This window comes from Podarcis gaigeae (assembly GCF_964106915.1).
Source record: "Podarcis gaigeae genome assembly, chromosome: 10".
Taxonomy (NCBI): domain Eukaryota; kingdom Metazoa; phylum Chordata; class Lepidosauria; order Squamata; family Lacertidae; genus Podarcis; species Podarcis gaigeae.
Genome location: NC_139686.1, coordinates 66857987 through 66885692, shown reverse-complemented (window position 1 = coordinate 66885692; position 27706 = coordinate 66857987). Strand labels below are relative to the sequence as shown.

The 27706-nt window shown below is 43.8% G+C and overlaps 1 protein-coding gene across 16 annotated transcripts in view; it reads left to right on the top strand.

Moving 5' to 3' along the window:
- Positions 1-332: 332 nt before the first annotated feature.
- The window catches only part of KIF21A (kinesin family member 21A), a 99198-nt gene continuing 71824 nt past the window's right edge, over positions 333-27706 (top strand). For 8 of the 16 annotated variants that reach the window (XM_083701279.1, XM_083701276.1, XM_083701286.1 and 5 more), the window contains exon 1: positions 333-1039. In XM_083701279.1, the coding sequence (XP_083557405.1) occupies positions 996-1039 (44 nt within the window). In that variant the 5' untranslated portion in view covers positions 333-995. The remainder of the gene's footprint in view (positions 1040-27706) is intronic. The other 8 variants (XM_083701277.1, XM_083701273.1, XM_083701284.1 and 5 more) reach the window with 1 other exon arrangement.

Below are 27706 nucleotides of genomic sequence, written 5' to 3'. Positions count from 1 at the left end.
GGGCAAGGCAAGTAATTTGCGCCCCCTAACCCTAACCCCCAGATGTTGCGCCCGGTGCGGCCGCCCCCCCATGCTACGCCACTGCCAGGCAGAGGGCCTTCTTGGTAGTGGCACCTATCCTGTGGAACGCCCTTCCATCAGGTGTCAAGGAAATAAAGAACCACACAACCTTTGGCAACCCTGTACAGTATAGGAAAGTTTTTTAATGTTTGACATTTTATTATGTTTTCATATGGGATACAAATAATAAAGTTGTTATTCTTAGAAAATGTAGGGTCCGGCGACAATGACGAATCGAACGACGACAGGGACGGAGGAAACGCTTCAGCTGAGGGGAAAGCAACGCGCGCTCTTCGCTCCGCGCTCGGGAAGAGCCTGCCGGCTGCGTAGGGAGCGCGCGCGAGCGGCAAAAGCAGGCAGGCAAGCGCGCGGCTCCCCCTGGGAGCCCTCGGCCGAGATGGGCCTGCGAGCTGCTGAGGCGAGCGGGGAGGGCGGGCTTGGGTACGCATTGCGGCTGTAGAAAACCTGAAGCTGCCGCCGCCGCCGCCGCCGCCCGGGCACAGCCAGAGAGACAGCCAGCCAAGCTGCGCGCCTGGTGCAGAGCGAGGCGACTGCTGGTCGGGGAGGCGGGCTGCGAAGGGGCAGCGGCCCGGAGCCAGGAGGGAGGGCAGGAGGGCTGGCTAAACCCAGCGCCGCTCCGCCTCGAGGGGCCGGGAGCGCAACGCGCCGCGGTGGGCGGAGTGTCAACCCTCTCCGCCGCCGCCGCTGCTTGGCTGCTACCTATTCATTCAGCCAGTCACCTAAAATGGCTGGAGAGACGAGGAGGTGGAGGAGGCGCCGGAGGTGAGGCGCGCAGCTCCCTCGGGCCGCCTCCCCGCGGAACAGCGGCTCCCGCCTCCGCCGCTCGTCCCTTCTCACCTTTGGTTTCCGTGCGCAATTCGAATTAAATGACACGCTCTTTCTCCCGAGCCCGCCGCGCCTCCCAGCTCTGAGCCATGTCGGCCGGCCAAGACGAGAGCTCCGTCCGGGTTGCTGTCAGGTAAGGCGTCGTGGTGTTGCTTCTTGTTCGACGACACCCCCCCTTCCCTCCCTCTTTTCTTTGTTACCTGCTATCTCTTGTGGGGCAAATAGAGCCGGGGGCGCTGGGAGAGAGGGGGGAAAGAGTGGCGGGGGTCTGGCTCTGGGACGCAGGCCCGAGGAGGTCCGAGAGGGGGACATGTTGCTCGCAGCCCCCCCCCCCCCGTCGCTCCCTCCTCGCATTTGGAGCGGGGCTGGCAGGTAGCTGAGGAGGCAGCCGGGAGCCGCCGCCTCGCCAACTAACGGCCTGCTGTGAGGGCCAGCAGTCCGACCGAGGCCGTTGGCCGCCAGGTTAATTCCAGGAAGGGCTTGGCTGGTCCCGGAGAGGGGCTTCGCCATAGGTGGATCTGGGAAACTGCTGCCCGATCGCCAAGTTAGCGAGGACGGACTGGGATGCTGGCGGGATCCGGCTTCCCTGCACGAGCTTCAGCTGCTGGCCTGACCCGAGAGCTGGGCTCTCTCTGCTTGCAGCTGTTGCACGGAGGAATTCGCTTTCCTTCGGATGCTGCATATTTAATCTCTGGTGTTTAATGGTGCATCAGCTGTGTCCGAGAAACTGGTGCTGGTGTGGACGAGGGGAGGAAGGAGAATCCAGACTTTTAGGCCTGGTCTGTGGCAAGACTTAAAAAAAGGTGCTTGGTGAATGTATTCCTGCCTGGGATTTGAAACACTAAGCGATTGCACGGGCAGTGTGTGTGTGCAGTGTTTGTTTGTTTTTTAAGCTGTCCCTTTTTTGGCTCGTGCTGAATTGCATTCCAGAGACTGCTGTGCTGGGTCTGTGGGGCTTTTGTTGCAGCCAGTGAGCCAGCCCAGGACTGTAACTGGATTGGCTAGTTGCAATTGTAAAGAAGTACCAGCCAGTGAATTCATGCGTGCTTTCTGCTCAGGGATGGAAAATTGCAACATCATCCTCCGGCACTAAAAAATTAATGAAGCCTTTACAATAGAACCTGCGTGTTCTGCTGCGGAGAACTTGCCACATCCCCTCCCTCGGAAATTATCAAATAAGTTTTTCCACGTTAATAGTTTTCTCGTTGGAAAGATGGGCACATTTAATAATCTAGTAATATTCCCAAGGACATATATGAGAGTAGTGTGTCCAGTTTGATCAAGCAGCACTCTAAGAATGAATAAAGGGTTTGGGGTTAGTGCCCCATAGTGCCATAGTTAACTGAAGGAGGCAGGGATTTTGAAGTTGTCTGGTAAGACTCTTACACCTTTGCCATCTGTGAGGGGCACCAGTAAGCGAACCTTAACTTCACACAGGTACAAGAACTGAGAACTAGACGATCCAGGCTTAACACATCCAGTTCAAAGAGGTGTTTCAAAAATATCAAGCAGTTTATAAATGCCTGGAAATTAACCTTTCCAAGTATATGAAACTTGGGGGGGGGGGGGATGAATTCTGAGCATTGTAAGTGTGTTAGTCATTTACTTGGCTAAAACATGGCAGCAATCGTTTCTGCCTAAACTTGTACAGCCATCACCTTGTCCCACCAATACAAGGGTGATCCTACAGTGCGAAACCCATTGAGATGCTGCCCCCTGAGTCCTTTCTGTTTCGTAAAATTCTAATAGAAGTAACAACGCATTTACAAAATACACAGACCCCCCCCCCGCCTTTATCTGGGTTTCAACTGTATGAAATAAGGATATAGTTCAAAAAACAATGAGCTGTATAAAAGAACGAATGAAATCAATCACAATGATGCCTTTTAGCTGGAACATCATGCTGCAAGAAACATATTTAGCTTTCACTGTTCTGCCAGAACTTATCACTTATTTAGCATTCATGAGGCTAAACGACATCTTGATATTGAACATGCAGAGGTTTTGGTTACTGACGTTTGGTAATACTTGTATAGCAAGTGAGTTTGGCAGCGCTTCTTGTGCATGAAAAGGCAACGCCTAGTGAGCTGGAGGATGAAACTCAGTGAATACTGCAAGGATTCGTTTTCTTCAAAGTGATGTGGTGATGTCACATTAATGTTGTCACTGAATTCATGTGCATTTGCTTTAGGGCTCTTGGAGGGTGTCACCGGCTCTGTTACTGGACAATAGTCATATCAAGGAAATGCCTCATATTGCTATAGGTTGATGGTTTTTGTACTTAAAATCGGTGAATTGCATTGTACTTACAGTAGCCATACTTACTGTTGATAGATGACTACAGTGGGGGGGGGGCAGGAATTAATTGGTCATAGGTGTAAATGATTACAGCCCAGTCTTTAATATTGATATCAAAATGTTAATTATAACATCCTTCCAACTTTGGCACAGCATCACCAGCTGCGACATGGGATACCCTTCTGTAACATTCGTATACGTATCATATAATATTGATGTCAAATATTTAATATTGATGTCAAAATGTTAATTATAACATCCTTCCAACTTTGGCACAGCATCACCAGCTGCGACATGGGATACCCTTCTGTAACATTGGTATACGTATCATATAAATTGGTCCAGTCACTAGGATACTACTTATGCTTTAACTCATGGGTAGGCAAACTAAGGCCCATGGGCCAAATCCGGCCCAATCACCTTCTAAATCCGGCCCACGGATGGTCTGGGAATCAGTGTGTTTTTACATGAGTAGAATGTGTCCTTTTATTTAAAATGCATCTCTGGGTTATTCAGCCAGCTAGCCCTGGGGATTATCTAATTGATTTTTGATTTTTGAATTTGTTATTCATGTTTTTATACTGTATTTTATGCTGCTTTTATAATTAAGCTTTAAAGTGTTTGAAATTTGTTGTCAGCTGCCCTGAGCCTGGTTTTTGAACCGGGAAGGGCAGGGTATAAATAAAAATTTATTTTTATTATTACTTATTTGTGGGGCATTGGAATTCGTTCATCCCCCCCAAATAAAGTCTGGCCCCCCACAAGGCCTGAGGGACAGTGGACTGGCCCCCTGTTGAAAAATTTTGCTGACCCCTGATAACCTCTTATATCTGCATACTTGGAATGCACCTACTACAGTAGTTTATTATTATTATTTTAAAAAATAGAATAGAAGGCAATACAAAGTCAGTTAAAATTCAAGCGAAAAAAACACAAATAGGTTTAATCGGGTATTCTAGCAATCCAAACATTTTTCTAAAAAGAGAAGTTTTAGCTGCTCTCTTAAAGTTAATAAGAATATCAGGTAAACATTAGGAAGAACTTCCTGACAGTAAGAGCTGTTTGACAGTGGAATTTGCTGCCAAGGAGTGTGGTGGAGTCTCCTTCTTTGGAGGTCTTTAAGCAGAGGCTTGACAACCATATGTCAGGAGTGCTCTGATGGTGTTTCCTGCTTGGCAGGGGGTTGGACTCGATGGCCCTTGTGGTCTCTTCCAGCTCTATGATTCTATGATTCTATAGGTAGCGATGTCTCCCTGTGAGGGGGGCGGAATATGGCCGGCTGTGTCTAAATTCTCGCAAATAATGGAAATTATTACCAGCAGATTTTAACATGTGAGTAGGAACGTCTTGGGAGAAGCACTCCTTTCAGATAAGCTGGTTGTTGGGCAGGGATATCACAGAGAATCATAGAGCTGAGGGTCATCTAGTGCAACCCCCTGCAAATTGCAGGAATATGCAGCTGTCCCATACAGGTATTGAACCTGCAACCTTGGCATTGCCAGCACCACGCTCTAACCAACTGAGCTATCCATCTATCAAACAAGGGGACGCCCGGAGTTTGCACCAATGTGTTGTGTGTATGAAGAGAACAATGTATGCATATAAAAAGTGAAACATCGCACTGTAACCAGCTCTTTCCTACTTTGAGGTGATGGCTTGTGTTCTGGAGAAGCATGAAACTAGCTTGCCTCATCTCAAAGGGCTTTTGATTTGTATCTCTAACAGCAGCTCCTGATGCCACATAGCAAAACCGTTTTTGAATAATAGAATGAATACATATGGCATAAGAAGAGGCACTGCGATTCAGATCAAATATCACAGTTAGGCTCATGCAAGCTTAGAATCCTTTCCTTGGAAAAAGAAACAAATTTTAATTGTGTGACAGGCCTGTTGTCTTATGCACTTAACTGTTGTGAGAAATAAGACCAAAGCAGTATTCCAGCCTTCTCGATAGAAATTAACAAGATACGGTTTTAATGTGGCAACCGTGCTTGGTCCATGACATAGGATACTTTTAATGATATTTCTGCTGCTGCTGCTAGTATTGGAACAGTATATCTCAGATACAATCCAAGGAGCTTCATTGGTTATGTCTGAAATCTTGTATATTTCAATCAGGAACTTTAACTTGGGTTTGGAACAGCCCCTTCCCATGTTGTATTGCAACATGTTTTTGAAACCCGCAAGTTTCAAAAGTGTATTTCCACACATAGAAATGTATCGCAGGGTTTTGTTGTTGAATTGGGGCAGTGGTTAGATGAAAGAGATTCATTGAGTTGGCATTCCAGTATGAATATTTACATAGCAGACCTTTATGGGGCTATGCTACAAGAGGAAACAGTTCCTGAACTGCTGTGGATACACATGAAAGAGGCATTGATCACATAGTTCATTGGATTCCAAGAGGCCTTGAGATATAAAACTAGATATTTGAATAGCAAGGTACGCGGGTGGCGCTGAGGTCTAAACCACTGAGCCTCTTGGGCTTGCTGATCAGAAGGCTGGCGGTTCGAATCTCTGCAACAGGGTGAGCTCCCGTTGCTCTGTCCCAGCTCCTGCCAGCCTAGCAGTTCGAAAGCACACCAGTGCGAGTAGATGAATAGGTACCGCTGTGGAAGGAAGGTAAACAGCGTTTTTGCTCCCTCTGGCTTCTGTCACGGTGTCCCGTTGCACCAGAAGTGGCTTAGTCATGCTGGCCACATGACCCAGAAAGCTGTCTGTGGACAAACGCCGGCTCCTTTGGCCTGAAAGCGAGATGAGCACCACAACCCCAGAGTCGCCTTTGACTGGACTTAACTGTCCTACGTCCTTTACCTTTTTACCTATTTGGATAGAGCAGTTGAATCGGAACTGAAATTGTGTTTCTTTTGGACTCCTATGTATTATATACATATAGGGGTAGGGGAATCAATATGTGATTCAGGTCAGCAGGTATCAAATGTTTTGTTTTTTAAATAGGCATCTGAAACTTCTTAAGTATAATCAAACATTGATTTCTTTTCTGTGTAATACCCACCAAAGATACCATTTAGATTTTAAATGCCTGGATAATGTTGCAGAAGCTTGATTATGATTAACTTGGAACATACTGCCTGAAAAGTTGTACATGATCAAAGACGCAGAGGAAATGGCAAACCTTTTAGCTGAATCTGTGGTTCATCACCAAGTCTTAATTTGAAGCTACTGTCTTGCATTAGGGAATGACAACAGTGAATGACTGTTGTTCTGGGAAGTTTGATATTAGTTGCTTAGATTATTTGCCAGAAGGCTTTTCAGGGCTTTCAGGCTTCACTCAACAGGAATATCTGGTACACTGCTCGCTACCCCATAATTATTTTGGAATAGTCTGTGTGCAAGATGATAGCTTCAGGGTTGCAATAATTGGGAAAGCTGGAACATTGTCTCTGGCATTACATCATGTTAGCACAGTGAGTGTTGTGTGTCGTGTTTTGTAAAAACAGTTTATCAATATTTCAATTTTACACCAACGGAAGGATGGTGTTGGGCAAAGTCATCCAAGCCCCATCAGTGTTCCTACCACTTGGGTCCCCCCATTTATTTAATGGGCCAAACTTTGGAGCCAGTTAAAGAGCCCAATTTTCTGGAAAGCAATAAAAATGTGAATCCCGAAATTGTCTGAGAACTCCCCAGCAGAAAATACTGAGCTTGGTGTCTTGTGGTGAATTCAGTCAACTTCATTTAGTGGCTTTCATTCTTGTCTAACAAAGAGTTCAAGGGTAGCTCAAAAGAAGTATATCTGCATGCTATAACTTGCAAGACAAAGGACCTAACTTAAGAGCTTCACACAGTCCTACATATGAAAATATTTTACTCTTCCATGTTTAAAAAAAAAATTCATAAACTCTTATTTTTAAGACTGGAAATATCCATCTGGCAGTTCTCCATCTTTCCAGCCTCTATTATGCCTTTAGCAAATATAAACTCTTGCTAATGTTGTCATGTTCTGAAATGTAAGAATATTAAGCCTGTCGTTTGGTGGTGACTATTGTAAAACATAGAAATAATTTCCCCCATTTCTCAACTTGTTGCAGCTCTAAGCACAGATAAAAGGCAAAGGGACCCCTGACCATTAGGTCCAGTTGTGACCAACTCTGGGGTTGCGGTGCTCATCTCGCTTTATTGGCTGAGGGAGCCGGTGTACAGCTTCTGGGTCATGTGGCCAGCATGACTAAGCCGCTTCTGGCGAACCAGAGCAGCGCACGGAAACGCCGTTTACCTTCCCGTCGAAGTGGTACCTATTTATCTACTTGCACTTTGACGTGCTTTCGAACTGCTAGGTTGGCAGGAGCTGGGACCGAGCAATGGGAGCTCACTCCATCGTGGGGATTCGAACCGCCGACCTTCTGATTGGCAAGTCCTAGGCTCTGTGGTTTAACCCACAGCGCCACCCATGTCCCTAAGCACAGATAGCAAGAGATAATAGGATCAGCAGCATAGCATGATGTGTGCTTCATGAGTCTGCAATTATACTGTGCAAGGTGCATAATTTGATACAGGTATAGGCTGTGGCAATTTTATTATTTTATTGTTTTAATATGTGTTTATGAATTCCTGTAAATAGTCTCGAGACTCATTGTGTTGAGTTAGCTCACAATTTTCTACATATTTAAGGGGTCTCTCCAAACCCTTCCTGGCTTGTCCTTTTTCCTGTACTCCTAGTTCTTCCACATTCTGTATATTTTACTAGTAGTGATGGTGATAAGGGAGTTGGGAATAAACTGCAGGGAAATGACAGATGTTGGAAATGTTTCTTACACCCCAATCATGCTTACTGAGAAATAACTACCACTTAGCTCAATGGGACTCCATAGTAACTGTGCAATGGTTTGTGACTTCAGTGCCCCAGTGATATGGTAAAAGTAAGTAAACAGTCAGTGATTAGTAGTGATAAGCACTGCTTGAAAAGATCACTGAGATGGGTGATAAGCTGATCTGAATTCACCACCACGTAGTTTATTTAAAAATAAAGTAACAGGGCCAACATGAAAGCTGGAGTCATTAATAGTATAAATGTAGAATTGCTGATCTTAACCATGTTTGCTTTATCGGCAAGTTTAGCAGCTATTAGCAGAACTTAAGTTTGTTTAGGATTGTAGCCTCCGTAGTCTTAAGGAAGCCAGTAAATGAAAATACCTCTCTTGTAGGCCTCAACTAAGAACCTTGTCTCCATTTACCTGGACTTGAAATATCCCATTAGCTCACAAGAGCACTGCACAAACACATAATGCACAAGCTTAGCAATGCTTTCCTTGATTCAGACAGATCACAGGGTATTTACTTAATTGACAAGCTAACTCTTCCTCCATAGAATATGGGTGTGGTAATTGGAAAACCATTTCCTCCCCAGCATGTTCCTATGCAATAGTTGCTTGACATCTGCCTGAAATGCAGTCCTACCTTGCCTGTAACATCATAATAACAGCATGATTTGTTATAATGATCTAGAGTGCATGTTCTAGTGTTTTTTTGTGTTTACCTTGTGCTGCATATGGGGGATTTTAATGTGGCACTACAGTACAGGCACAGGGACGCGGGTGGTGCTGTGGTCTAAACCACAGAGCCTAGGGCTTGCTGATCAGAAGGTTGGTAGTTTGAATCCCCACGATGGGGTGAGCTCCCATTGCTCGGTCCCTGCTCCTGCCCACCTAGCAGTTCAAAAGCATGTCAAAGTGCAAGTAGATAAATAGGTACCGCTCTGGCGGGAAGGTAAACGGCGTTTCCGTGAGCTGCTCTGGTTTGCCAGAAGTGGCTTAGTCATGCTGGCCACATGACCCAGAAACTGCCTGCAGACAAAACACTGGCTCCCTCGGCCAGTAAAGTGAGATGAGCGTCGCAACCCCAGAGTCGTCCGCGACTGGACTTAACGGTCAGGGGTCCCTTTACCTTTACAATACAGTACAGGGAGCAACCAATTTGTGTGGGGTTACGTTCTGGACCCCCATTCGTGTTGGCAGGGCCCATGTGAGGCTGCCCCATCCTGCTCCACCCCACCCCATTCCACCCCCTTTCCTGCCATTTTTGGGTCACTTCCGGGTTTGGTGATATGCAGAAATGTGTGGTTGCACACATATCGGACAGTCACTGCCTATATCTTCAGTCTCGCCTAATACAGTTATGACTGAGTAATATTTTCCAGCAGTATAAAACTGGAAGAAAGCCATTTAAAAATCAGATTAATAGTTGCTGATGTTTTATCCAAGATGGAGAATTCAAATGATGTTTCTTTTCCTGAGCATTATTTATGGAACTTGCCCTCTGCATCAGACTATTGATCATTCAGTGGAGAAGGGATTTGTATATGTAATCTATTTGGAGGTCTGAGTACCACACTTATACAATAGGAATTAAATCTCTCTAGGATTTGGTGCTGAAACAGCAATCTAATTATATTCTAGACAGTAAGCTTCTTGGTATGATGACTTTTAAATGTATTTGACATTAACATCCTGTTTGTCTCCTAATGAATTTCCCTGGAGACTTCTATAAAGCTTCCTTGCTTGAAAAGCAGTAAGAAAATTTTGCTGCTTTCCAGTGCTTCATACACATCAAATGTTTCAAGAGCCTCCCCACCAAAAATAATCCTGGAAATCCTCATGGAGCTGCAATTTCTCGCATCCTTCACAAACTACAGTTTCTAGGATTTTCTGGGAGGAAAAAATACCCTTTAAATGTATGTTGTGTGTCAGGAACATTCTCTGTTCAGAGGAGGTGTTGCAATGCTCCCTAATACTGTTCTCACCAGTATTCATACTCACCAGTATTCATACTATTTCATACTACCTGAAGGAAGTACAGGATATATGGTTTAGTGCTTGTTGCCGTCAGGTAGTGTGGTTGGACATACACATGGGTAGTCCATGACCAAAGATGCTTAGATTTATAACTAGAACCAATTTTGCTTCCCTCCTAGGTACTGAATCTATAGGTAAGGCTCACACAGTCACGTGACTCACCTGTCCTTATAACCTGCACACAACTTACTTATCCTTATGCCTCACCTGTGGGACGTGTTGTAATGGTAGCTGATCACACCACAGGGAAATGGTTCTCATGCCATGAATGCTACTAATTCGTAGTAAACTAGATTTGGTGCCATTTTTTTATGTGAAGTCATAGGTTGAACATTCTTGGTTTTTTAATGTCTCTAATTTTGAGGATAACAGAATTCTTTAATACATGCTCCCATTAATTGTATAATAGCGGGTATGGACTCATGGGTATTTCAATGCATGGGCATTTTGGTAGGATGGCTGGGAACCCACAAACAGTGTGGAACAAGCTTGTGTGCTGGCAGTGAAGGGCAAGTCTTTCCAACATTCCCCGCTACAGTGTTAGAAAGCGAGCCAACAGTAAATCACACTGTTCTGAGTTGGAGTTAACTCTTCATTAGCAAAAACATGATCTTCATAGACTTGTTTGAGTTTCAAGCCTAATGAGCAAAGCAGCTCATTCCTTGTGGCCTTACTCCATGAAAGTCAGTTGCCGAGACTGAAAGTCCAAGCCTCCTCTCAGCCATCTAAGTCCCCTCCACTCCAGGGCTTTTTCCAGTCAGTTGGAGACTGCGCCTGCATGCAGGTGCCCTCTTCGCTGCCCTTTTCATATCTCTTCTGGTTCTGGGAGTCAAGGGGGGATGGGAGTTTTTTGCAGCAGGAGGTTGGGAGACACCCATGACCAGCCTGACTTATCTCTGCCTCTTGGGCTCCCGGCTCCCTCCTCCCACCCTCCTGTTTCAAATTCTACCTCTGATTCCGGACTTCTCACAGATTCCCAGCTCAAATAAGCCCTGTTACCTCTTCAGCTTCCAACACCTCCACTTCCCAGTCTTCTCCCTTTGTTGTTGTCCCACTCCCAGGGCTCTGAGCCTTCTTCTTCCCCAGCTGGTTCCTTCCATCATTCCTCTGCGTCCAATCAGTCCATGAAAGTCCATAAGTCCAGTGCTCTCCAACCTGATGCCCTGTATTATTATTATTTTTGCTGCAGTTCTCATGAACCCCAGTCAGCAAATCCCATTTGGCCAGGCATCTTGGGAATTTTAGTCCTAAACCTCTGGAGATTATTGTGCCCTACTCACCTTAAACACAAATGTAGATACAAGGGAGGTTGGTTCTGAACGTTAAATCAGTTGAACAATGGCAATTTGTTCATGCATAAGGAAATCTCTGTGGTCATTTCCAACAGAGCTTGGATAAATGTGTATAGATTGTTTTGCTGTAGGCAACTCTGATTTAGCTGCAGGAAGTTAGGTTCAGTGGTTTTCAGTGTTTCTATGGCGTAGCTGATACCTGACGGGCAAACATCATTATGGCTTGTTATGGATCCGGTCATTCTCAGAATATTTAGTGCTAAAGCATTCTTGACTTTCACAGAAAGAGGCAGAACTACAGAACTTACTTGGATTGTTCTGTATTTTCCTAAACATTCTTTCCCTATTCACCCTTAACTTTTCCTTACTTTTCCTTCATTCAGCTTCTTTGAAAAGCTGTGCTAGAGCCTTAGCATCCAGTCTTCTTCCAGGCATTGAATGAACCTCTGAGTTACCACAACATGAATGGCTGTGGAATTAGATTTCAAGGATGTCACCATGGCAATGACATTAAACAAGGAAAGCCTGAATATATGGAAGTTAGCAAAGGGATCCTTAGGCTATGGATATTTGCAAGAGCTTTTGAAATGTCTCAGTTCTGTGGGGCAGCCCAGAATTTGGTTTTCTGTGGTGCAACAATTTTGCCATTTTTGTGTTCCAAGTTCCTCTTATTCTGTCCCCATCTCAATGCTTGCTAGAAGTATTCAATAATAGTCTCAAGAGTCTTATTGTTATAGATTGAACCTGTTGGTCTGTCTCTTGCATATTTAGAATAAATGATTAATCAGAAGGGGAAATCTAATTTTTTGCTGAAACAGCAGCGATTGTTGAAATGTATATGAATCGTGCAGTGACAGGAGGTATATAAATTGACAGGGAAATTCATTGTGATCTGAAAGCAGTATAGCTAGAATTGCATAGAGCTGTTTGTAAAGCAATTATTTTGCATCAAGCCTTTTATTGGTGCTAAAGTTTGTAACTCAATAGTGTGGAAAATCTTGCTTATTTGGGGGGGGGGCTACGGGCTCTATTTATAAATTTTGTAGGTGCTCATACAATACCCTCCCAAAGTTATAGTGCTGCTAATACTTATTACTTATATACACTTGAATTACTTTTGTATGACAAAACTGATCTAGGAATGTAATTTTTCTATATTGTATGTTTAGTCGTCTTCTACATGACATTCAAGACAATCCGTGAGGGTTTATGGAGAAAAGGGACAATGAATTTTAGGGTATTGATTCCTAATCAAGCTTTTGTATATCTAGAAAAACTGGTATCTAACCCAGTCCTTGTTAGAGATTAATTGTAGGTGTGATTTGGAAGTTAAAAGGGGGATGAGTTTTCTGTTACTATTAGAATTCGAACTGTAAGGATATTGCTCCTCTTCAACATGACTTCTTTTTGGTAAATAAACTGCTAAAAATGAAGTTGCAGGTATATAACATTTTTTTATAGAATGTTCCTGAAGTTTGGAAAAGATTTAGTTACTCTCTTGGCTAAAGATGAGAACATTAGCTAACTCTGACATTGTGTGAGGCAAATAAACTGCAACTGTTAATTTCTGAATGCTGGCTCCAAAGGTTAGCAGCCCTTTTATAGAATCCACCTTCCTGAACTTGAGGAAAATGGTAGTTGAAAACTAACTTCGTGCTTCAAATACTGCAGTGGTTCTCACACACATTCGGCTGTTACAGTAAACCATAGACTTGTTTTTGGCTTATTTATCATGGTGTGTTTGTCTAACCATAGACTCAGGTTCACACGCAATGCTGAACCAGGGATTGAGGCTAGTTTCTTGTCTGCACTAGCACCTTGGCCAAATACTTGCTGATCAGTTGACTTGTTGCGCCAGACCTAGTTATTCAATACTTAAAATTATATTGGAATATGGAAATACGTAAAGTAGACACTTGCCCAGAAGATGGGCAAGTAGGCAAAAAATGAACATCTATTATTAGGCAAGCTTGGGTTGGTGTGTTACCAACAGCTTTTGAGTTTTGTATGACTTTCTCAGAAGCATTGACCCAATGGGAAATATCATTTACAGAAGTTGTGGAATAAGCTCTGCTTCATCAGATGCATGAAATGGATGTTCTACTATAATGTGGCAGTCTCTAGTCTGATCATGCAGCAAACTTTCCCACGAGGCTCTTCAGTTTCCAAGGATCTTTGTACCAGGGGCTGCCTGCATATTTCATGACACGGAGCATTGGGCATCTGCCACCAACATAGCACAACCACATTGACACCCCCACCCCCAGTTGATGTGAAGGTAAATGGAAACGAAATTCTACTTGGTTTTATGCCTCTTGAACAATAATATCTCAGTGTCTGTCTTGAGAAAATGTGTTTAACTGGGGTGGAGGCTAAATATAATATCTGAGAACAATGGAGGGGGAAATTTTTTTATTATTATTATTCAGTTGCTATATTTTGGACCAAGAACACATTTCAGGATTCACAGAAATGTGGTTGGGTTTTCAAATTATACCTCATTTTATCCATAGATTAAGGTGCCCCTGAGGAATCATTGTATGTGGTATGAACAAAGGAACAGCTGCAACTGCCCCCACCCAGATTTCCCTTATTTGGACATAACGAAGCTTTTGCACAAATGTTTCCGTTTGTTCGTCTTACACATTGGGTGATGAGGAAGGGGGTGAGCCACCTGTCTATTCCATACTGGACGGGACGCCATTTGCATTTATGTCTGACTCAATTAGGAAGCCGATCCATCAGGATCAATTTTAATACCTCTGATGGGTAAGCATGGTCGAAGCGAATTTGTGTTCGCTGAACTCTTGCAACTGATATGTGAGGGCCAGGTCTTCTTTACCATCAATCAATTACTTTGGAAATACTGGGCTGGAAAACACAGAGATGATTCTTGGGTTAGCTCTTTCTTGTCCGTTCCGAATTATAAAACTGTAGCTGTATAAATGATATACATTGGCATTCGCGAACAGATGGTTTCATTGTTCTTTATATGTTAGCAAGTTATCCTTTCCTTTAGGCCAATGGAGGAGACTTGTGGTTCTGTTTTGTCCAAGGCCTTGATTCAAAGCAGTGCAGTAAAATCAGCACTAGCAGCTGGGGAAGACTATTTAGCATCATTGCCTCCACCTGCCCCTACTTTTTGTGGCTTTCAGACTTGACTGAAGGAGAGATGAGGGACCAGGCTGTAAATCACCTAGTCTGGTCAGAAGACCCCACCTCTTCTGAGCTTTATTTAAGCTGTGGCAGCAGTAGGGCTTGTTTTGGCCTGTTAATTTTGACTTTGCATTGTACTTGGTATATATCAAGACTATATTTTACCGTAACATTAAATTTACCTCATGTTTACTGAATATTTTTTGTTTTTTGTTTTTTTAATTATTTATACTTTTCAGGTTTATACATTTCACTGATTTTACAATCATTTTGACATTTCAAAACTTGACTTCCTTCCTCCTCTTTCTGCGGTTCCTTAAATTTATTTTTAATATCTTCTGCATATCCAGATTAACTTAATTTACTCATTTATTCATCTTCTTTAAATATATACACTTAAGAAGTTGCAGTTTATTACAATAATCCTGCCAGTGTTCTTATCCGTTTACAATTCATCTGTAAATATTCAATAAACCATTTCCATTCCTTTATAAAAAGTTTGTTATCTTGATTTCTTACTCTTCTGGCGAGTTTTGCCATTTCTGCATATTCCACACGTTTCTGTATCCATTCTTCCTTTGCTGGGACTTCTTGTTGACTGAATTGTTTTTAGTCTTGTGTAGCAGGTTTTGTAACAAATGTGTCCCACTTCCCCCAAAAAATGTTAAATTATGTGAATAGATGTTTGTTAGCCACTTTGGGCTCTTTTCACTGTGGAAAAGAAATACAAAAAAACTAAATTCAAAATAAAAAAGAGAACAACACAAGCAACGCTGACACCAAATTCTACATACATTAAACATAATAGAAACACCCCACCCGACCCCACCCCCACCCATCTTCCCTCTCTCCACCCCCTTTCTTTTTTCTTTCTTTTTTCTTCTCCCCCTAATGCCTCAACAAATGAAACGGATTTGTAAAAACGTTACATGGAAGAAGAAAAAAAATAATGAGGCACTACACTTCTGTAAAACAAGAAAATCCTTAATAAAAAATATTTAAAAAATAAATAAATTCAAAATAAAAGTGAGGCTTTTTATTCTTCCTCTCAGCTTTATGAGGAAGGGTGTGGAGAGAGAAGGGGTTTCTAGTGCAGCTGTGTATAGCTATGGCCCTCCCCATGGCTCCAATTCAGGGGTCAGCAAACTTTTTCAGCAGGGGGCCGGTCCACTGTCCCTCAGACCTTGTGGGGGGGCCGGACTATATTTTGAAAAGAGAAAATGAACGAATTCCTATGCCCCACAAATAACCCAGAGATGCATTTTAAATAAAAGCACACATTCTGCTCATGTAAAAACATGCTGATTCCTGGACCGTCTGCGGGCCGGATTGAGAAGGCGATTGGGCCAGATTTGGCCCCCAGGCCTTAGTTTGCTTACCCATGCTCCAATTCAAGGAGCCTTAGTCAGGCTAAGCCACCTTAGACCAACTTGGGACAACCCAGCCCCCCCTGGATCCAGTCCCAAATTAGTTCAGGGTGAGGCTAATGTCTCATTAGGTTTTTTTAATGAAAAAAAAAGCCATGGCTTCTCTGCAAGTGAGCACCCTGCATTCTGCAGGATCAGTGCCTCCACTTCAGCTCTTGTGCAGAGACACAGGTCCTGTTGTGTGGGGTGCTATTCTGCAGGGAAGTTGCTTGCAAAGCAGGACATCACAGAATCAGTGCCTCTGCAGGGCATCAGGCATTAAGAATAGTAGGGGAGCGATGGGCGCTTACCTTCTCCTGGCAAGATGCAGCTGATGGTCAGGTAACTCTTGATGGTGTTTTTTTTTTAAAAAAATGCAAATTTAGTAAATTCACCTTTAAATGTAAACTGAATCAAATTACTCTCCCATCCTTACCTGCCTCTTTGATCCCACAGAGGCAGAATGTTTATTTCCTTACACACAATTGATTACATAAAGTTAGTGCTGTCTGGTCATGTACTGGAGAGACTCGCTGTCACCCTCTCTTTATTTATTTTTATAAACTTCATTTATGTGCTTGTGACTCTTCATGGCTCATCTTAAGGAATCGCTCTAAAGTTCGCTAAATGAATATTTCAGTCTCCTTTCAGTCTCTTTGTTCTTTCCTTTTTCCTCTCAGCTGCACGGCCTTGTCCGTACAAGTATCAAATTATAGACTTAGGACGTAAGGCTTTTAAGTTTAGGATGACTGAGTATTCTTAACAAATTTGTAGATGAGACAGAGGATACAAAATAAAAACGGGAGTGACTGAGAGAAACTTCAGATGACAGATTAGAATTATAACAAGCTTGATAATTAGGATGAAAGCAGTTAAGGTGGCATTCTGTTTCAGATAAACATATTGTAAAGGAAAAGAACAGAGAGCGGAGCTTTATTAACCAGTGGCAAAGCTCAGAAGGGTTTTGGATTACGTACGTATTGTAAGTTGTCAGTGCAATGCTCTTTTCAAGTAAGAGCAAGGCATATGGTACAGAGATACAGGCATCTCTCAGCAGATAGGTGAGAGTAGAAAGAGTCTACGCAAGTTAAAAAGTTTGAAAGCTACTGGACTAGTCTATTTTGAGTGTGGGGGACCTAAGTTGGCCTGGCACAGGTCCTGATTTGGTCCGCAAGGCAGTTTCCCTCCAAACCTTACTCATCTGCTGCTCACCTGACATATGTGATGAGGGACAGGTAAGGATGCACCTGTAAAGGAACTATTGGGAGCTTAAAGAGAGCTCCTTGTTGTTCCTTTGCAAATGGGACTACACTGCCAAGGAGTTTGCCATTGGGGAAGACCCAGCTTTGTCGATTTGCAACCCCTGTTAGCTGGCCCCTTTGAAGTTATCACCTGATGTAATGACATCAGGTGATAGGCGAGCACCTTCACCCACATGTCAAAATGGGCTACTGGAGTGGGAGATCTTGGGATCCACCTACTTGCTGGGAAAGTTTCCCTCCCCCTGGGCTTACATGATGGGAGAGAGACTTGAAAGGAAACTCTACACTGATGTCTTGCCAGATGACATGCTGGAAGACTACTCTAACCACTATACCACACTTAAAAAGGTAAAGGGACCCCTGACCATTAGGTCCAGTCGTGGCCGACTCTGGGGTTGCGGTGCTCATCTCACTTTATTGGCCGAGGGAACCGGTGTTCAGCTTCCAGGTCATGTGACCAGCATGACTAAGCCGCTTCTGACGAACCAGAGCAGTGCACGGAAATGATGTTTACCTTCCCGCTGGATCGGTACCTATTTATCTGCTTGCACTTTGACGTGCTTTCGAACTGCTAGGTTGGCAGGAGCAGGGACCGAGCAATGGGAGCTTTCCCCATTGCGGGGATTCGAACCGCCGACCTTCTGATCGGCAAGCCCTAGGCGCCACCTGTGTCCCATACCACCCTTACTTTATGGCTTTTGACCTCTTGATCATCTTTATGGCTCTCTCTTAGATTCTTAAAATGTAGTGGCTAAACTGAACATTGTTATATAATCTAGTATTAACTAGGATCAGGCAGAGAACTAATATAACTTCTGCTTTTGAATCATAGAATTGTAGAGTTGGAAGAGACCACAGAGTCATCTAGTCTAAACCCCTGCAATGCAGGATTTTTTACCCAAGGTAGGGCTCGAACCCAGGACCCCATGAGATTAAGAGTCTCATGCTCTACTGACTGATCTATCATGTTGCATTAGGAGACAAAACAGGAGTATAGGGTCATGAGCAGCCCCATAGGATTAGCCTTTCTCAACCTTGGGTCCCCAGATGATGTTGGACTAAAACTCCCATCATCCCTAGCTAGCAGGACCAGTGGTCAGGGATGATGGGAGTTGTAGTCCAACAACATCTGGGGACCCAAGGTTGACCTTGTACTCCTGTTTTGTCTCCTAGTGCAGTCAGTGGGCTACCTTTGAATAGGAAGGTGTTAACCTATTGTTGCTGCTCTCTCTGAGTCCTTTCACAGTAGGAAGCACCTCATAGGCAGCAGGTTGACATCATACAAACATGGCAACAAATAGAGATTGCCAGAGGAATGCAGGAAGCAGGTGGACCCCTTGAAATGGAGAAGTAGAAAAAAGTGGGGGCGATTTTCAGCATTCATGTCAGATGCTGGGGGCAAGCGGGGATGCTGTTGACAGTGGTTTGGTTGGCAGTTGTAACAAATTGCCTCTCCAAGCCCTGAGTTACAGCAAATTGCTTTCCTTTTTACTTTAGTCTTCCTATGTACATGTACTAGAGAATTGCACCCTCTTCGTTCATACTGAGAGGAAACAAAAACATGATCCCTGACTTGTTGGAAGAATACAAACTGCAATCCCCGGTCCTCCTATAATGTTAAGTGAGGGATTGTGAGAACGGGGATGAGACGAGCAGCCTTGATGGGTACATTCATGAAATAACTTTAACTATGGTTTACAGTGACGTTTTGAACTGTACCAATATATTAAGGTAAAAGAGCTGAACACCCGGGTGTCAACCTCTTTCAGAACGGCATAGCTGCCACTGTGCCCATTGAGCTCTTATTCTTCAATTCAGTGCTGAAGGTTTTTGGTAGCTGGGGAGTTGAGGGAAAAGCTTCAAAACTTGTATTGTTCTCACTTAGTGCAACTTATTGCAATAACAATTTTTTTTGCTTATTTGAGAACTGATTTAGACACATTACCTTTGAACATAAACTCACAGCTGAGGAAGTTAAGCTTGCATTTTAGAAAGTCTTTCCCCCTTCCTAGTGCTTGTAGGAGCACTTCTGTTAAACAGCCAAGCCAGAAGTAATTTGTTTTTAATGGTTTTTATGCAGCAGCTGAGAAATGCATGATTTGGAACTGTTCTCATTCTTCCTCTGTCCCCCTCCTCCCCCTTAAATAAGGGCTGATTTAACAGAAGAGTTTTTGACCCTGAGAAAGCTAGACTCTCTCCCACTCCCTGCTGCTAAGAAACAGCAGTAAGGCGTTGAACTGATAGGCGAGACTCCAGGATCAGGTGTTTACCACTTTGTATGAGAGACTGGCAGAGAAATGAACTGGCAGCAGCTGTGTGAATAAGGGGAGAATTGTTCCACAAATTATGCAAAGCAAAATAAAAAATAAAAATTGACTGTAGCATGCTATGCAATATAACCAGCTAAATCCCCAGCAGTTGTATGAATTTCGTACAACACAACTTCGACATGCATGGACAAAATTATTTTGTTGCTTACTGCAATTCTTAGCTTCTTTATATGAAAAAGTCTCAAAGCGACTTAACACTGTAAGACGAACAGATGAAATAGGATCCCCCTCAACATGTCTGGTGTGTGTTTTGACAGACATAAGCGTATACCCTTTGTATCTAACTCTGAAGGGCTAATCTATGCATTTAGGTCATTGCGTGATGGGTGCTCAAAATTGCCCTGTGCATAATTGTAAAGGAAAGGTAGTGAGAGTGGGTTGGTGTGCTGCTGAGTCCTCATTTCAAGCATATTATTTCGAATTTGCATATTATGAAATCGGCCAATATAGAGTTGACTTGAGGGTTCCCCAGTCTTGCTCTAAGCTATGACCCTCGTACCCCCCAAGCCTGAGGGCAAATGCTCCCCTTCCAAGCCCAGCCCCTGTTCCAGACCATACTTCTCCCAAGCTTTGCTCTATGCCTTAAGGTAAAGGGACACCTGATCTCATCTCGCTTTACTGGCCGAGGGAGCTGGCGTACAGCTTCTGGGTCATGTGGCCAGCATGACTAAGCTGCTTCTGGTGAAGCAGAGCAGTGCACAGAAACGCCGTTGACCTTCCCGCCGGAGCGGTACCTATTTATCTACTTGTACTTTGATGTGCTTTCAAACTGCTAGGTTGGCAGGAGCAGGGACCGAGGAATGGGAGCTCACCCCGTTGCGGGGACTCGAACCGCCGATCTTCTAATCGGCAAGTGCTAGGCTCTGTGATTTAGACCACAGCACCACCTGCGTCCCGACTATGCCTTACTTGAGTGCTATTTTCCTGCAGAAATGTATTATTTATCTGTGATAATGATGCTTGCTTGAATAGAGGGATGTGTGTGTGTGTAGAAAGTCTGACATTTAGGTGCGGCAGGAGTTTGGCCCACTTTTGCCTGTGGCCTTCCCCAGCTTTGATACTTGGCTCCTGGAAGATTGCCCAAGAAGGACTGTGGGCCTCATGTTTCCAAAGGTCCTCTTTACCTTGGCTTAGAAGTAGAGCAATGCTTTGCAAGCCGAAAATCCCAGTGTCAGTCCCTACAATCTCCACGTAACACTGGGAAGAACCCCAGGCTGAAACTCAGGAGAGCAGTAGACAATCGGCATAGACCAACCTGATCTGGGTCACTTGATAGGTTGGTGGAATTGTCCCCCTGTCAGTTGCCTTCTGTCATATGATGCCAGGTGACTGAAACTTCAAGAGTCTTCCTTTCACATTCGGAGCTTGAATTCAGCACTTTCTGAATTTGGTGGCTTTTTCTCTCCCCATGCGAGGCAACAGATCAAAGGAAGCAAGTGGCATACTTGCCTTGATTCTTCCTTTATGGCTGTGGCTTGAAATCTTTTTGAACTTCCATGGCTGGAACCTTCCTGTGCCTAATGTCATGTGACATCAGAAGCAGGAAAGGTGAGGCTTGTTATGCCAAAAATGGCCTTGTGGGCCAACCCCAGAGGGACTTGCAGGCTTGAGGTATCTCACCACTGGTGTAGACAATACTGAGCTAGATGGATTAATTTTGTAATACCTGTGTGGTGTAGAGCCAGTGTGGTGTAGTGGTTAAGAGCGGTAGCTTCGTAATCTGGGGAACTGGGTTCGCTTCCCCGCTCCTCCACATGCAGCTGCTGGGTGACCTTGGGCCATTCACACTTCTCTGAAGTCTCTCAGCCCCACTTACCTCACAGAGTGTTTGTTGTGGGGGAGGAAGGGAAAGGAGAATGCTAGCCGCTTTGAGACTCCTTTGGGTAGTGATAAAGCGGGATATCAAATCCAAACTCTTCTACCTGGTGCATCAAATTTCCAGATGGATCTTTATACATGTCATTTATATATGCCCTTTTTAAAAAGCAACATCTTAATCTCTGGATCATAGAAGAAAAGAAGCTAAACCTGAATATATCCTCTATTTCCCAAGTATTCCCTCCTCGTGAAGGTTCAGGACAGCTTTGTACATTGCAATGAGAGGGCAGTGCACATATTAGTTGTGTAAAGTGCAAAAACAAGCCCGCAGGGATGAACTGTGCCTGCAAAAGTTTGCAAAGTACATGCCTTACAAGTTGCTTTCGGGGGGGGGGGATGCATCACAAGTGTGATAGCAGTGCAACATTTGTGTGCATCTGGTCTACCCACTTTATTGTAACACGTGAAATGGCCTTCAGAGTTCATAAACTTAATGAATATCTTATATTTGCTTTGGTGGCAGCCTCTGAAAAATTGGTGTGATTGCTGTAGTATTCCCTATATCTGAAATTCCAGTATGAGAGTCCCAGTGCATCTATGTAAGAAAATAACACAGCTTTACAAACATAAACCCATTCAGCAGAGATAGGACTTTTAAACAAACAAACAAACAAACAAACAAACAAACAAACAAACAAACACAAGGATGAATTAGGACCTTAAGAAAATCCTGGAGTTAATATCAAGCCAGTGTAAATCTCTGTCAGTAGAAACCTCAGAAGTGGAGAGCAATGTGGTTGTTATCTCCCCACCCCTTTCCTTTCCCTTGTAGCTGAATGTGCTCCTCCCATCTCTTCCAGAGAGTAACATGTTTAGTGGACTTAGAACCAAGCGTTGCTATTCAGGAATGTTCAAAAATGTAACTCTGCTCCAAGTACAGTATGGGCAAGCATGTAATTTTCAGCCTGGGCTATTTTGTGATCCTGACATTTTTCTGCTTGCTGCATGGTGAGATTTCACCAGCTCATAGCAGCAGTTCAGCCCTTGCACGAACAGCCTACCTTCTGTTTAAAAACAGAGCAGCTTCTGTTCACTTGAAATAGTCAACAATAAACTGTAAAGGATTTTTTCCCCCTCCTGGAGAATTAAATATGTAACAATTTGTAAAAGCTGATTGACGGACCCACCAAATGACAGACAAAAAGGCAAAAAAAACCCCCCCAAAAACAAATGAAATGGTAGAAATGGATTGTGGATGTTAAATGGGGGTGATAAAGACATTTTGGTATAGGGTTGAGTAAATGTTTTCTTTAGCTTCCCTGTGCTATTTCCATTTGTGAGGAGGAATCCTTAAAAAAAAAACACACACACAACACAACCACGTTATATCTCAAAGCTGAACTATGAAAGGCACCCCTAAAGTTCTTTGAATTTTTTTGTGAAAAACTCAAGCATCCTACTTCATATGAGAGACATGAGATCCACAGCTTTTCATGAGTTCACCTCCCCAACTCTCACATTGCTTATTGTGAGTGAAAAATTTCAAGAAATATAAGGATGGTAGTTTCTAAGTTGCTGTGAGCTTCTTTATATTGCTTTGCTGCTACAGTTATTACACTGTTATACAGCCAAACAGTTATTATGACATTGATAATGAAACACATTAAAGTGAGCAGTGTGTTGAAATGATATAGGAAGAATTTACGTGGAAATACTGGATACGTTTTCCATGTGACATGTCTGCTGTGTATGGCTTCCAAGAGAAAGTTGGGTACCTGCTTAGAGAAGATCTATTTACTTGACGGCCAACACTCAGTCTCTCTTTCTCCCCCCCCCCCACCTCCTTGCTTTTTTCTTGGCAAGCAAACATAAGATCTTGTCAAGCAGCAAGAGGATGCCGTCTGTACTGAGCTGTCTGGCAGACCATTACAAAATGGCCAAAGGATTATTTTGGGGGAAAGGGGGAGAAGAGCACAGCTTGACATCCTTCCAGCTAAGGTTAGCCCAGTGATGAAGGCAAGAGGTCCAAGAAAACCAAATCAACATATATAAATGGGTTGCCTCTGAAACTATGGCGCAGTTGAATAAGCCTGGCTCTTGTGAATTCACTTAATGGCTGCAGAAGCTTGTTCCGATGTGAGGTCCAGAAAAGGATAATTAATTTAAGGAAATAAATCTTATTAAGCCAAGCCAAACCGTGACAGCGACATATGTGAACTGTTGCCAGACAAATGCAATTACTCCGGTGACAGCAAAGGTTGCGAGGTTTTTAGCCGGGGCAATCAGAATAAGATCCACTATTTGACTATTGATTCCAAACCCTAAAATGTATTTTATATAACTGACTTTTTATTTCTATTCTTTGTATATTGTATTATTGTTTTATTGCTATGGCTGATGGCTGACGCAAACAATGATTCATTCATTCGATCAATCAATCCAATTACTCCAGTGCCATATTTTGCTTTTAATTAAATTATGACTATCACTCCTCTTTCTCATCTGCCAGTGAAAAGTGACAGCTTGTCAGTTCCTCGGTTTTTAATATAGCTCTTTTAAATAGATATTCCTATTTATTGTGTTGTTGTTGTTGTTGTTGTTGTTAATTGAATTTATATACCGCCCTATACACGGAGATCTCAGGGCAGTTCACAGAACAAACAAACAAACTTAGGTCCATTACAGAATGTCTAGGAATGTCTAGGAATTGGTTTATTTGCCCCTGTATAACTTGCTGAAATTAATGGCTTTGCTAGGAACCAGCCAATATAAATGTTATTAAAAATAAATTGTGTTTCTCCCCCCTCCCCAGCTTGGAAGGGGAGCTCAGAGTAGATTGCAGTCTTTAAAAGTATATATACTTGTCAGGGGCTCAGGAGCAGAGGCACAGGGGAGAGAGGAAATGGAGAGCGAAGGGGAAGAATCGGAGGGCAGCGTAGGGGAGTATGAAAGTAGCCCGAGAGATTCCATGAGCTTCTCCAGTGATTCAGAAGATTTCCAGAGGGGGGCGCCAATGACCAGGGCAAGGGGGGGGTCCCAGGGGGGACGTACCAGAAGCAAGGGGCCAGCGGGGACTCCCAAAGCAGCAGCGGGAGATCAGGACCAGCTCCTCCACCAGAGCGTAGTGGGGGGGAAGAGTCCCATGTATCAGGGCCAGCTTCTCCTCCAGCAGGGAGAGAAGATGAATCAGGGCTGGCCACGCCTCCATCACAGAGTGAGGGAACGGAGGGGAAGTCAGGTCCAGCTAGCCTCTCCGAAGGGGGAAGCAGTGACAGGAGCAGTGTAATGGTCAGGAGGAAGGTTGCCGGCTGGGTGCGCGCGCCAAGTTCGAATGTACAGGCGCGCGGCACAGCAGGAAACCCGGATTGGGAACCAGGTCCTAAAGCCCGCCGGAGGGAGGGGGAAGACTCAGGGGACTCAGGGTCAGAAGAGTCTAGAAAGGGCGAGACCCCAGCGGACAGGCGGGCCCAGAGGAGGAAAGAGCAAAGGAAGAGGTGGAGCAAGGCTAGAGTCTTAAACTGGTGTCTGGGGGGAGGAGATTCAGACGGAGCTTCGGCGGTCTAGAGTTTGAGACGTAGAGCTGCGCGCCACGGTTTTGAAATCGAAACTGAACTTCAATAAAGACTTTTGTATATAACAACGAACTGGCGTTGGTCCTTTGTGAGCTGGGACCTAGGGCAGCTGTGACAATACTTCTTTTAAAATTGTGTTTGTAGAGATGTGAAGACCTGGAAAAGCAACTTGCAAAATGTTTCCTCTACTTTTCATCCAACCCAATACAAATCAAAATCCACCAACTAGGAATATTTTTTTTTAAAGAGAACCCTAAATTATTATTTCCTAACCGTGTTTAAAAGGGAGGGGGGAACCTAATATGTGACCTGCTTTATTTAGGAGAGTTATATTCCACTGTTCAGACTGCTGCAATTTGCCAGAGCAGTCAGAACAATGACTGAATATAGATACAATGAAAACAACAATAAAGAATGTTAAAAGGAGCAAAAATAAAACCATATTGCAAGATAAACTTCAGTACTTCGAAGACTCTGTGCTCCCACACAGTGCCACCCAAGGGAGGAATACAACAAAAAAGACTGAATATATTATTATTATTATTATTATTATTATTATTATTATTCCTCCTCCTCCTCCTCCTCCTCCTCCTCCTCCATATTTCCTTTAAATAGGAGCAGTGGGGATCTTGGCAGGTATCAAGTGTATGTATGTATGTCTACATGGAGTTCATGGGCACCACATTGGGGACTGAGCCGCAAACAGTCAGATTTAGAACCTGATTGATTGTGACCAAATCACTCCTCCGGTGCCACTGAGTCATTCTAAATGTTCTTCCTGTGGTGTGGGAACTACTAATAGATGGAAGAATGCCTAAAAGACCACCCTGGGGCTCATTTATACAACTGTTAGTTGCGTGCTGAGGTCCCCCAAAACACCCCCACCCCAATAACTCACACATCACTCATAAATTTTTGTTTAAGGTTTTTGGCATAATTTTGGCCACAACTTTATTAAACATACAAATTGTGAGTGGTTGCTTAGGCATTGGTTATGACTATCTGTCCCCCCCCCCCCCCGCCTTGGGGGACAGCACTGACTCCCGGATTCCAGCGAAAGCCAGTGTGGAGGAACAAGATCAGAGATAACTGGAGCTGTGGCACAGACCCTCAGCTTCTCCCCGCATGCTCCCAGGGGCTTACGCGGCCCGCACCCGATTCCAGGGGTTTGGACGAGAGGATGGTAAGCCCCTGAATTCCTTTAACTGAATTCCCGTGCAGCAGCAGCATTGGAGGGGCAGGCACAGCCAATCCATACCCCTCCACCAACCAATTCAAACCAATGCCTAACCGCCAACCTTACAAGTTGTGACGATTTGCTACGCAGTAGGCAAAAACCAAATGGCACACACTAATCAGCCAAACGGAAAAATTCCTACCAGGCCCCTGCACCAAGGCGGACGACCCCATAACAGGCATAGCAAGGTCAAAGCACAAGCCCAACAAGGGAGGGCGGGCGGGTGATCCGGTTCCCACATTGAAAGAGAAAGCAGCTTGCTGTGAACCTTGTTTAAATAACCTGTTCCCACCCCATAATTGGCAACATCAATTTTATCCCAGCAACTCAAACAGCCAATCCTTGCCAGGCCCCTCTATCTTATCCTGCCTGGCAACTATGGGGTGTCTTGCTAGGCCCCATCCGCAACACGGTCTCTCCTTTAGTGAGAACACGCTTTCACAGATAGCAAGCTGATAGCAAGCTCCTTCTATAAGTGGACGGATGACAGAATAAGGATCTTGGACTTGAGATTTTTCTAACGGCAGTTCTTGAAACATTTTGCCTCTCCCAAGTTAATACTGGCATAAATCACAGGAGATGTTTTGTAGAGTAGACTTGTAGAAGGGAGAAATCACTTGCACTATAAGATTACATGAATGTTTATATTGGCACAGTAGACTTCCGTATTGTAAATTTGTTTCCCTACTGGGCAGGTTGTCGGAGCGTGTTTTGGTTTTTAAAAAATAAAAACTATTGTTCCCTTAAGAATAGTCATAAATGGTTCTTCCAGTTTCATCATGTACTGCAGGTTTTGCTCAGGACATGTGCTAACTTTGTCTACTTGGAAAGGGATTAAATTGACAGTAGTATTATAAATAAACTATTGTATGGGCTGTCATGATGTGTGGTATGATACCTTGTAGTTGTGAAGCTTTTATTGTTGGATCATCTGCACGTTTTCTGCCGTTTGTGTGTATAATTTGGGGGTGAAATTAAGTGAAAGGGAACTGCATTATATTGTTCTAACTCCCAATGTAGGATTGCTCCTAGATGCTTTCAAATGTTTCCAGTTATTGATAGAAAAACGTACCATATTTTTTGCTCTATAAGACTCACTTTTTCCCTCCTAAAAAGTAAGGGGAAATGTGTGTGCATCTTATGGAGCGAATGCAGGCTGCGCAGATATCCCAGAAGCCAGAACAGCAAGAGGGATTGCTGCTTTAACTGCGCAGCGATCCCTCTTGCTGTTCTGGCTTCTGAGATTCAGAATATTTTTTTTCTTGTTGTCCTCCTCCAAAAACTAGGTGCGTCTTGTGGTCTGGTGCGTCTTATAGAGTGAAAAATACGGTAATTCATTACCAGACACAAAGAAGCTGAGTTCACAGTCTGTCATCAATCACTGCAGCTGCACAGTCTATGCTTACAGTTCTGATGAGGTCGAAGTTCATAGAACCATAGAATTGTAGAGTTGGAAGAGGGACCACGAGTGTCATTTAGTCCAGCCCCCTGCAATGCAGAAATCTTTTACCCAACATAGAGCTCGAACCCGTGACCTTGATATTAAGAGCCTTATGATCTAGCTACTGAGCTAAAACTTGTGCTTGGTGGGTGAAACCCCAGACTTCTATAAATGTT